General features: G+C 38.6%; 1 protein-coding gene across 2 annotated transcripts in view; it reads right to left on the bottom strand.

Annotated features, from left to right (window-relative positions):
• The window catches only part of gigyf2 (GRB10 interacting GYF protein 2), a 134,347-nt gene that overhangs the window by 99,384 nt on the left and 22,123 nt on the right, over positions 1 to 12,840 (bottom strand). For both annotated transcript variants that reach the window (XM_059948585.1, XM_059948594.1), the window contains exons 6-8: positions 9,317 to 9,425; positions 2,817 to 2,857; positions 988 to 1,071 (exon numbers count right to left, since the gene is read on the bottom strand). In XM_059948585.1, the coding sequence (XP_059804568.1) occupies positions 988 to 1,071; positions 2,817 to 2,857; positions 9,317 to 9,425 (234 nt within the window). The remainder of the gene's footprint in view (positions 1 to 987; positions 1,072 to 2,816; positions 2,858 to 9,316; positions 9,426 to 12,840) is intronic.

Here is a 12,840-nt window from a genome sequence, read left to right as displayed (position 1 = left end):
CTTTCCATACTTTGTCATCAGCTACAAAGTATTCTGCAGTGGAGTAAATGAAAAGGGGCCACGGGAAGAGGAAAACCTCTTTTTGCCAGGAATGTCCATAGCAACTCATCCAACAGCACTAACATAAGGTAGTGGTAGGGTAAGCAAGAGTTTGAGTGATGGAATGCATGAAGCACTCCATCCTTACCATTGAGCAAATAGATTCCATATTGGCTTCTATTGACAGCAGAACTTTATCTGTTCAAGAAAATAATTCAACTGCAACCGCGCTGTACAAAACAAGTGGAAGTACATCAATGACTGCTGTGTGAAGTACTTGGCTCATGTGCTTGCCATGGTTAAAAACCTGTGAAGTGGGATGCATCACCAAGTGTAAGTGAGGTGAAATGAATTAATTGTATTTCAATTCTTGATCAACAGGGAATGTTGGTACTTGAATGCTGAAACATGCAGAGCCCAATGGTTAGGTTATGAAATTTGAAGATCTATTCATTTACCATGCATAAAATTATTTAACAATTTACAATATGGTAAGTTAAGAGGGTCAATTCCCTGATAATAATCACTCCTGCTATCTTATACAACTAAAATGGAGCATATATCTAGAGGAATTTCTGGCTCCTGAACATAATAAATATCCATTATTTCATATACCAAAGTTATCAGTTTCAACAATGGAGCATCCCGAAAATCAGAATAAGCTCCAAAATGCCTGTAACACTCGCTGCAGCCGCAATATTCATCTGCTGCAGAGGCTGCAAAGTAAACTTAAGCTTTCATTTGTCAGCCTTCCATAGAAATGGGTACCTATTTCACACACATGAGCAGGCAGCAGAAATTTGCTGTGCTGACAACAAGGACTTCATTCCAACAAATTAGAGATGTTTGCAGACAGCTTCTAGCTTACAGAATAAAAAGTTTCTGAACATATTCAGTTTCATCTCTGTAGAATTCATTGCATCAGTGAACAGCTCAACTCAAACATACCTGACTTTAAAGGGAACCCAGATGTTGAGAGGAAGTCATTTGGCACGCCCAAACTGGAGTGTTGGTCCTTGGAATGATTCAAACCTTAAATAAAAGTAAACAGAATTGATTCGGCTATTTCTTGAATGCTACACAGTAATACAAATATTACTCATTGAAAACCATTTTTAAGCTGATAGATATGGATTCAAACATGCTATAATAGAGGAAATTAGTGATATCTTTGGAATATTTTAAATGGCTTCAAAAATATAAAATTTCATGAATTCACTGTTTATCATGATAAAGTTCAATGTTTAAAGAAAATTTATTATCAAAGTAAATTTATGTCACCATAAACAAACCTGAGATTTATTTTCTTGAAGGCATACTCAATAAATCTGTAATAGCGTAATAATCCTAATAGAATCAAAGACTGTGCCAACTCTGTATTCAACCAGTGTGTAAAAGACAAATTGTGCAAAAACAAAAAGAAACAAATACTAATAATAACAGGCAATAAATATCAAGAACATGAGATGAAGAGTCCTTGAAAGTGAGCCCACAGGTTGTGGGAACATCTCAGTGATGAAGTTGAGTGAAGTTATCCCCTTTGGTTCAAGAATCTCTGGAAGTAGGTACAGAGGAGATGTCAGGGATAATTTGTTTGTTCTTTTTTTTTACAGAGAGAATGGTGAGTGCATGGAATGCGATGTTGGTGAATGTGGTTGTGGCAGATACAACAGAGTCTTTTAAGAAACTTCTGGATAGGTACATGGAGCTTAGAAAAATAGAGGGCTATGGGTAACCCTAGGTAATTTCCAAAGTAAGTACATGTTCAGTACAGCATTCTGGGCCAAAGGGCCTGTATTGTGCTGTAGGTTTTCTGCGTTTAACCTGATTGCTGAAGAATAATAACTGTTCCTGAACCTGGTGCTGCAAGTCCCAAGGCTCCTGTAACTTCTTCCCAATGGCAGTAGCAAGAAGGGAGCATGTCCTGGGTGGAGGAGATTCCAGATAATGATCACTGCTTTGCTGCAACAACACTTCCATGTAGAGATGCTCAAACCTTTACCCAGGATGGACTAGGCCATATCCATTACTTTTTGTAGCATTTGCACTTCAAGGGCACTGGTGTTTCTGTACCAGACTGTGATGCAGTCAACCAATATGCTTTTCACTACACATCATTACTTCAAAATGCCACTTAATGTGCTAAATCCAGGACAAATTGCCTGAAATGATAACACCGAGGTATTTAACTTTGCTGACCCTCTCCAGCTCTGATGCTATGATGAGAACTCGCTCGTGGACCTCTGCTTTCCTCATCCTTAAGACAATAACCAGCTTCTTCGTTTTGTTGACATTTAGTTGTTGGTGTTATGGCACCACTCAGCAGATTTTCAATCTCCCTCCTACATGTTGATTCTCCACCAAATTTGCAAAGCTAGTAGAGTAAGGGGCTAGGCACACAACCGTGTGGTGCATCTGTGCTGATGGAAATAATGGATTCAAGTTGGTGGTGGAAGTATCTGTTGAATACGAGTGCTCAGAAAAACTTCCAAGATTGCTCATATCTCAAATTAACACTAAGGCACAATAACATACTTTTTAAGCACTTCATGCAGTAAGTCAATCCAGTTAACAAATTTGCTGTGGAAATTCCTATTATTTTAGCAACTGGAGACCTTCTCCAAACTCCAGCTCATGTTGTAACCTTCCAGAACTTAAAGCATATTTTAGATTAAATTTCAACCCGGGTTTTAGAAGCAAATTACACAGTTAAAATAGCAAAATCCTTTCTGGACCAATTCAAAGTTAATGAGTTAATACTTCAATGCTTAACTAACCTGGGTCTTTTCGCCCTGGTTTTTCAAACCGCCGTTCTCCTCTATTAAAAACAAAAGCAAGTTAAATTTGTTATATTGAACTCCCAGAAGCAACACAGAAGAGATAATTCAACATTAAATCATTTTAGTAATGTGCTCTATTCTAGTAAGCAACTTCTGTTTACCAAGATCACTTATTAATCTTGTTCAGGATCTTCCATAAAACATTCCAGATCAATGTAGAGGAATTTTCCAAGGACTCGCCTAGATTCTTCAATATTTTATATCATATTTACTCATATCATATTTACTGATATAATTGTTAAAATCAAAAGCAGTGACTTTATTTTTCCATTTATCACATCTACCATACATAGTACTGCAAATGAGTGAACAGAAATAGAAATTTTATGTATAATAGACAGAAAATCTGAAACTTCTTGATTTTAGAAAAATCAAACAAATTTTGAAAAGTTTTAGTGGATTTCCTGCAAATTTGAAGCAGCTATTAAAAATTGTGATGCAAATGAAAACAATGTAATAAATACGTATTGATGTCATTACAATTAAATTTTAGTTTATAGTAAAAGTGTAATAAAAATTAATAAATTCAACACCAGCATTGTATACTCCGAAAAGAATTCTGATTTTTTCCTAAACTTGTATTTTAGTATTTTAAAACAATCTCATAGCTATGAAAGGAAATGAAGAACAAGCATGCAGATGTTAAAGACCTATAAGACATTCCAAAGTATTTTCAACTAACAATGAGATACTTTTTTTGGAGTGTGATCATTATTGCAATGCAGGAAATTAAAAACATGCAATAGAATGCTTCATCTTGTCAATATAAAAAAATTTGGAACTTAAACAGGTATCAGGACACTATCAGGATCACATCATAAAGTCAAGAGATTCTTCAGATGCTGCAAATACAAAGGAACACACACCAAATGGTGGAGGAATTCAACAGGTCAGGCAGCAATGATTGCGGGGACTAAAGAGTCAACATTTTGGGCCAAGACCCATCATCAGGAAAGGGATCGGCATTTCAAGCTGAGATCACTTTCCAAAGGGTCATTCTCTGCTTGTTCATATGTTCCTCCACAACAATATCCTTCCAATCATATTATTTCCCAATGGTTTCAAGTTCCCTTGCCCCAATCATCTTATTTTCACGCTTCATGCACTCTTGATCTTTTCACTGATTTCTAGTTCTCTCTAGTTCTAGTATTATTTTGACTATGGATGTTTAATCCCTATACACACCCATCCTCCACCAGGAAGGCCTCAAAGCTCTCCATTTCTTTCTGGACACTAGACCCAACCGGTTCCCCTCCACCACCACTCTCCTCTGTCTGGCAGATCTTGTCCTCACTCTCAATAATTTCTCCTTTGGTTCCTCGCACTTCCTATAAACAAAAGGTAGTGCCAAGGGCACTCACATGGGTCCCAGCTATTCCTTTTTGTCGGCTACATGCAACAGTCTACATTCCAAGCCTACACTGGTATCACTCCCCAACTTTTCCTACACTACATCAACTACCACATCGATGCTGCTTCCTGCACCCATGCAGAGCTCGTCAACTTCAACAACCTTGCCTCCAACTTCCACCCTGCCCTCAAATTTACTTGGTCCATTTCTGACATCTCCCTCCTCTTTCTCAACCTCTGTCTCTATTTCTGGAGACAGCTCATCTACTGATAGCTATTATAAACCCACTGACTCTCAGAAACAGAATCAGGTTTATTATCATCGGCATGTGACGTGAGATTTGTTAACAGCAGCAGTTCACTGCAATACATAAACTAGCAGAGAAAAAAATAATAAATTAAAAATAAGTAAATCAATTGTATCTATTAAATAGATTAAAAACATGTAAAAACAGAAATACTGTATAATAAAAAAAAATTGTGAGGTAGTGTCCAAAGATTCAATGTCCACTCAGGAATCAGACGGCAGAGGGGAAGAAGCTGTTCTTGAATCGCTGAGTGTGTGCCTTCAGGCTTCTGTATCTTCTGATGGTAACAGCAAGAAAAGGGCATGCCCTGGGTGCTGGAGGTCCTTAATAATGGACACTGCTTTTCTGAGACAACGCTCCTTGAAGATGCTTTGGGTACTTTGTAGGATAATGCCCACAATGGAGCTGACTAAATTTACAACCCTCTGCAGCTTCTTTCAGTCCTGTGCAGTAGCCCCTCCATACCAGATGCAGCCTCAGAATGCTCTTCACTGTACAACTGTAGAAGTTTTTGAGTTTAATTGTTGACATGCCTTCAAACTCCTCATTAAGTATAGCCGCTGTTTTGCCTTCTTTATAATGGCATCAATATGTTGGGACCAGGTTAGATCTTCAGAGATGGTGACACCCAGGAACATGATGCTGCTCACTCTCTCCACTTCTGATCCCTCTATGAGGATTGGTATGTTTTCCTTCATCTTACACTTCCTGAAGTCCAAAATCAGCTCTTTCATCTTACTGACGTTGAATATCAGGTCGTTGCTGCAGCATCACTCCACAAGTTGGCATATCTCACTCCTGTATGCACTATCGTCACCACCTGAGATCCTACCAACAATCGTTGTATCATCAGCAAATTAACAGATATTTGAGCTATGCCTAGCCACACAGGCATGTGTATGTATAGAGCAGTGGGCTAAGCATACAACTCTCAGGTGTGCCAGTGTTGATCATCAGCGAGGAGATGATATCACCAATCCCCACTGATTGTGGTGTTCTGGTTAGGAAGTCGAGGATCCAATTGCAGAGGGAGGTACAGAGGCCCAAGGTTCTGGAACTTCTCAAACAGGATTTTGGGAATGATGGCATTAAATGCTGAGCTATAGTCGATGAACAGCATCCTTTGAGATTGTGTCTGCCATTGACCTATTGTGGCAGCAGGCAAATTGCAATGAGTCCAGGTCCTTGCTGAGGCAGGTGTTCAGTCTAGTCACGACCAACCTCTCAAAGCATCTCATCACTGTGGATGTCAGTGCTACCAGGGGATAGTCATTAAGGCAGCCCATATCAGTCTTCTTAGGCACTGATATAATTGTTGCCTTCTTGAAGCAAGTGGGAACTTCCACACGTAGCAGTGAGAGGTTGAAAATATCCTTGAATGTTCCCACTTGTTGGTTGGCACAGGTTTTCATAGCCTTACCGGGTACTGCATTGGGACATTCCACCTTGCAAGGGTTCACTCTCTTTAAAGACAGCCTAACATCGGCCTCTGAGACGGAGATCACAGGGTCATCAGGTGCAGCAGGGATCTTCACAACTGTAGGTGTGTTCTCCCTTTCAAAGTGTGGATAGAAGGCATTAAGTTCAACTGGTAGAGAAGCATCGCTGCCATTCATGCTATTGGGTTTTGCTTTGATGGAAGTAATATCTTGCAGACCCTGCCTGAGTTCCGGCATCCGATGTCCACACCACCCGCTCCACACCAGTTTCACCTTGCCCCCCACCTTCTTACTCCAACTCATCTTTTTTTCTCCAGTTCTGATTAAAGGTCTCGGCTTGAAATGTTGACTGCACTCTTTTCCATGGATGCTGCCCGGGCTGCTGATTTTTTCAGGCATTTTGAGTGTTGCTTGGATTTCCAGCTCTGCAGATTTTCTCTTGTTTTTGTTATCACTCCTGGCATTTAGCCCTCCAAGAAGGACAAGCAGGACTTGTCGCTTCACTGTTTAGTCATCTACTATATCTGATGCTCTCTGTGCAGCCTCGTCTCCAGAGAAACCCCATGTACATTGGAGGACTGCTCTGACCACCTTCATGCCATCTGCCACAATAGGCAGGATTTCCCAGAAGTCACTCATTTCAATTCTACTTCTCACTCCCATTCTGACACATAGGTCCATGACCACCTCTACCTCAACAACAAGGTTGAAGGAGCAACTCCTCATATTCTGCCTTCAACATGAGATCATGAACATTTCTTTACAGTAATTTCTTCCCACTCTCTCTTCTTCTTCTTCCTTTCCCCATTCCAGCTCACCCCATTCTAACCCCTTCTTTTCTCAACTGCCTATCACCTCCCTCTGGTGCCCTTCCTCCTTCCTTTTCTCCCATGGTCCACTCTTTTCTATCAGATTCCTTCTTCTTCAGCCCTTTACATCTATCACCTCCCATCTTCTCACTTCATCCCTCCTCCCCAACCCGCCCAACCTTGCCCCTTTCCTGGCTTCACCCATCACCTATCATCTTATTCTAGCTTCTTCTTTCCAGTCCTGATGAGGGGTCTCAGCCCAAAACATCTACTGTTTATTCCCCTCCATAGATGCTACCTGACCTGCAGAGGTCCTCCATCATCTTGTGTGTGTTATTCAAGACACATTACTGTTACATTTTAAATGTTTCCAAGGAGTAAATAAAAAATGCAGAAACTGACTTTAAACAGCATCAGTTTTATCTTTCTATATGGCCTTCAGCAGAAACTTAAAATGAGTTTAAAGTCCTGCCTTTGCATAGCAAAAAATATCTATTTTGATTCAAATATATTAAAATGCAATACTCATCAAAATAAGTTAGTTCAATGGGGAAATCTTCAATCTCTTTATTTTCTACTGTAGCAATTCTTTAAAATCAAATTCAGCATTAAGATAATAGAAATATAAATTTATAATTAATAATTATCGAATCCAAGATATGGACAAGAGTCCATAAGCAGCGAAAGCACACCCCAAACTCTGTAGACAAGTAGCCTTCGCCTATTCATTCCTGAAATTTTAAGAGAACTTCAGCATTACAAATGAGCTCTGAAATTACCTGACAAACAACTGGGGCCTGTCAACAGCTTATTTTCTCATTTTTGCAGTGAACCATTATCACCAGTAATAACATATTGCAACAAACAGGTCTTTTATGATAAAGCTGATTAAAAAAACTTTTGGCCCATCCCTTTGGCATGTTAAATATGTACTTTAATTTGCACAACTGTATCAACACAGTGGCCATTCAACTCGTCTACTGTGTGGGTTGGCTCTACTTACAACCATTTGGAAAACAGAGCAATAATTGTAATTTAACTGCAACTATGGCACATAAATCAGATCGACTTAAAAACAAAACTAATTCTAGATGTAACATTCTTAAAAGATGAATCTACTGTTGTATTACATGATAATAATCTTCCATTGCTGCAGTTAACAATTTCGAGCAAATTTTTGGATGGAGTCTATAGAAAGAGTTCATAGTTCTGAATGCCGTGCATTTGAAGTTACAGGGGAGCAAGTAGTCTGAGAAGCACAATTTAGCTGAGTTCTCAAATTTATTCTGATAATCCAGTTAAGGCAGTTCTAAATTTTGTAAAAATATTTCACATTTCTCTAGCTGAGGTATATAACCACTTCAATGTAATGGCCATTCTATGGCCTGCTAAAATAAACACATACAATTCAATATAGGGAATTTTCCATTACAGTGCTTTTTTTTATCAATTATAATATGCACCTCAGGCCAACAAATAAAGTGTCCTTCCACTCTACAGTCATTAAATATACAGTATGCTTAAAACTCCATGTTAACTTCTTGGATGCAGAGATTCTTTTGTAAGCTCCTTTGAGAATAAAGACCAGACCTACTGATATTGAAATAAAAACAGTACACATCCACATCAAATAAAGTTGTAACTTATGAAGTACAATAAAACTACAAATGATCTGAGGAAAGTGACTAACTGGATAGCTCTTTCTTTCAAAGAGTCATGGGTATAATCATGGCCTCCTGTACAGCCATATCACTGAGTTTAAATTAAGTGCTTCAACCCCATCACGTTGGGTTTGGAAACTGTGTATATTTGCAGAATGGATTTCACTTTAAGCAGCAATGTTTAAATTTAAAAATCGCATGCTGAAGCAACTGCACTTAAGTAATATGAGAAATTGATTAAATATGGATATACTGCACATTCCAAAATGTGGTACTATTTTTGGGTACATCTGTTTGCTGAACTTGCGATTGTATGACTGTGCATCAAAAGCTGCACATTTCAAGATCATAATAGATACTAAGCAGTAATAAATTGTATGTTATTTTATGACCTAATAAAACAATGATAAAAATGGTTTCTAAACAAATGGATTAACTACACTAATGCAAATTAATTTGGCAATACACATTGCTGCTAGTATGTGGAGGTGAACAGTAAATCCAGGGACTTTGATGACAATGTGGGGTGATAAAAATTTAGATTAATGTAGGGTAAGTGTAAATGGGTGACTGACAGTACAGACTTGCTAGGCTGAAGGGCTTGTTTCTGTGCTGAATCTCACTAGGATTCCATGTCAGCTGGAAGAAAAAGATGGAACAGAAAAACTTATGGAATCAAGTTAGACTTACTACTAGAAACAATTTTGAAACTAAGACAAGACTTACTACAGGATAATGGAGAAAGCTCCAAAAAGCCCAAAGTAAACATGAATACATTTAATCATTACATAATTGTTAATACCATAACTTCCAGAAGATTAACAGAATTGGAGACAAGTTCCAAAGAATTATTTTAACGCGCTAACTCACCTTTCTTCCCAACTTTGCGATCTATGTATTTCACGAACCCCTCGACCGAAACCCACTTCCCCTTCATCAAAACTTCTTTGGTAAAAACCACCTTCACCTCGTCCTCGACCTGAAGAATTTTTTAATAGAATTTAGGATTATACTGTATAGTGCAGAATTTCCAAGATTCGTGTTGTGCTATCCATGATATGTTTAAATAGGTTTCTCAATGCTGTCGATTCTCCAGTAAATACACAGGGAAATTATTAAGTATGGAACTGATATAGTGCACAAAGAATTGTTGTAAACTGTTAAGTTCCTGAACTGGTGACAAAACAAATTTCAGCCCTTATGGATGAAAATTTTAAGGATCAGAAAGGTATTGGATTAAATTTTAAATTTAATCTACAGTAACTCTATGCAGACAAATACAATGTAGCCCATGATACATTTGAAATTTTATCAGAGACTTCAGAAATAGAAAAATAAACTTCACACAAAGTGCTCTCAGAGATACTTGGAAAATCTGATGTATTTTTTCAATAACTGCTAATTTTTCAGATTAGCAACTGAATTGCCTATTCTCGCTTTCATATTAATTCTAATAACCCTAATGCTTACCTTAATTCCACTAAGGGTTCCATGATCACCAACCCATTTCCAGTAAATCATCTTCTGTGAATAAAGCCTTTCCACCATTTTATTTTAGAGATACCAGAATAGGCCCTTCCAGCCCAACAAGCCACACCACTCAGCAATCCGCCTATGTAACCCTAGCTTAATCATGGGATAATTTACAATGACCAATTAATCTACTAGTCTGTACATCTTTAGAAAGTAGAAGGAAACAGGAGCACCCAGAGGAAACCCACGTACTCACAGAAAAGACGAACAAACTTCTTACAGAGAGCATCAGCATTAAACTCCGATTCCTAAGTTATAATAGTGTCGCGTTAACCACTGTAACCGTGGGTCAATGCAGGATCTTACTAGATGATGCACATATGGACATGCAAAAACAGAAAGCCTTGATTCCTAGTCTCTTACATCCACACATTTAGAGAACCAAGTAGCAGAGGACAATTTTGCACCACTTTTACGCCTAGAGATACTAATATCAATCTTCCTTCATTGATAAGTCAAGTCATTAGAAGTAGATGATATCACGTAGAATCCTTCTGCTGGATTATTTCTGTTCTAAGTCACAATAACAGACAATCAGTCTAAACTAATAACAAACAATTGTACTTTTCATGTCTTTATTGAACATATTATTTATTCACAGTCTAGGCTGGAAAAAGTATGTGAACCCTTGTATTTAACAACTGGTAGAACCTCCTTTGCCAACAATCTGGAGAAGAGATAATGCTACTTAGAGATCTTGTTGTCACTTGCCTCAATCCTACTGAGGCACAGTCTACTATTGCACTAGAACATCAAGTGCCATTTATTTCCAAACTCCTTCACATCAAGCATTTATTGTCAAACACTGAGCAATTACAAAACTAATTATGTGCATTTTACATCAGCTTTGAGGGGAACAAAGGGAATAACCACTACAGTGTACCTCTGCTGGGTACACTGTAGCCAGTGTACATCAGGTTTCTCTGAAGTAGAGGCCACATCAAGGGTATCAGAAACAACAGGTGATCCTGAGACGTGAAGGGCTGGAAGGACTGTTTGGGCCCTGAATGATAAGGGAGTAAGTTTGGGGTAGATATTGCACGTGTCACACCTGCAGGAATAAGTGCCAGGGGAAAGATCAGCAGGAGGAATGGATAAGGGAGTCACATAATAAACAATCCTTACAGAATGTGGAGGGGAGGAAAGCATCAACATCAACTTCCCCAACTTCCAGTAATTTCTCCCTTAGCCCTACCATTCTCTCTTTTTATATTACTCATTCTGGTTACCCTCTCTCATCTCTCCTCACCTGCCCATCGCTTTCTGCTAGTTCCTCCCTTTCTTCCAGAGTCACTGTTCCTCCTTCAGCCTGTTATCTCTTCCATTTATCCCCTCCTGGCTTCTTACATCATCGCTCCACCTACCCACCTTCTTCCTCACTTGGTCTCACCTATCAACCTTCTGGCTTGTACTCCTCCATCTCCTCCACTGTCTTATTCCAGCTTTTGTCCCTTCCTTTAAGGTCCCAATGAAGGGTCTCAGCCTGAAATGACAACTGTTTATTCCCCTCCATAGGTGCTGCCTGACTTAACAAGGTCCTCCAGCATTTTGTGTATTGCTCAAGATTTCTAGCATCTGCAATATCTCGTGTTTCAAACAGATAAGCTAATTGTATGAAAAAAAGCTGCACAATTATTACCCACACACTAAATATGTTACATTATTTTTTGGGGGGACATACATAATTAAAGTGAAAAATAAAACTTAATAAAAATCAAAAACTTATTGACAGTTATCTCGTCTTCTTTCCAAATATTTTGTGCATCAGATGAACTAATGCATAGTGTCCAAAAGCACTTCACACCTGCCTAAGCCCTATTTCAAGGATTTTCCTGTCAATTGACAAAAACTACTCATCCAAGTGTGACAATTATTCCCCATTCAATCCCCATGTCCCTTCCTGGCAACAAGTAACCTCAATCACTACGTGACATGGTTAGACTTGCAAGGTATCTTTGTGCTCTGCAAATGTGAAACAGGCAATCACTGTTTAGTAATAGACACTGCAGAAATTTCTAGCAGCATTCCCTCAAAAAAAAAATAGGTTCATCAACCACATACTAACATGAGTATACCCACTTGTGGAGTTTAATCAGGTCACTTTACATGGTAGGGCCCATGATGTAATTCAGGCATTAAATATTAAGAGTTGGACATAAAAAAGGCTGCTAAATTACAACTGAAAATAACCAGTAAACAAGCAGGTAAACAACCTTTGTGGCGTAAGACAGGTCTCTTGGAATGGTATGGTAGTATAGTGGTTAGTACAATGCTTTACAGTTGTGGTCGCCAACTGGTCAATCGTGATCAACCGGTCCATCTTTGAGACTTTCCAAGTAGATCCCGAAAAAAAATGAAAAGTAAATACACAAATACATTATGCCTGATAAACCTTTTCATGCAAATATGTAGTAACTTCTACTTTGAAAAAGGAGCACTCGACAACTTCATGCCCAAAAGGAACAACTTTTATCTAGGACGGTAAAACAATATTTGCATACAGAGGTTTTCACTAATGAGCACCGGGGCAGAAAAGACTGGAAGGAAAACCCCACAACCCCAGAAACAATCTCTCTTTACAAACAGTTTCCGTAGCGGGAGTATTGCTATATTACCATCATCTTAATTGGTACTAATTTATATTTATAATGCTCAAATTACAATACTTCTCTCCCTTTAAATTCCAACGTTCCCCAAATGTAAAAATGGGAAACAAAAACAGTGGTGTCATTAGTTTGCATACCCCTGAAACTTATACTAGTGTCTCAGCAACAGTTTACCAATACCAGGAAAGTTGAGGAGCCCAGCAAACATCCTCTCAGAGGACATGGATTAACAAGTGTTAAAGAACTTGTCACTCT

This window comes from Hypanus sabinus, chromosome 2, assembly GCF_030144855.1.
Source record: "Hypanus sabinus isolate sHypSab1 chromosome 2, sHypSab1.hap1, whole genome shotgun sequence".
Classification (NCBI taxonomy): Eukaryota; Metazoa; Chordata; class Chondrichthyes; order Myliobatiformes; family Dasyatidae; genus Hypanus; species Hypanus sabinus.
Note: the sequence above shows the minus strand (reverse complement) of the source record. Positions and strands in the feature narration are given on the sequence as shown.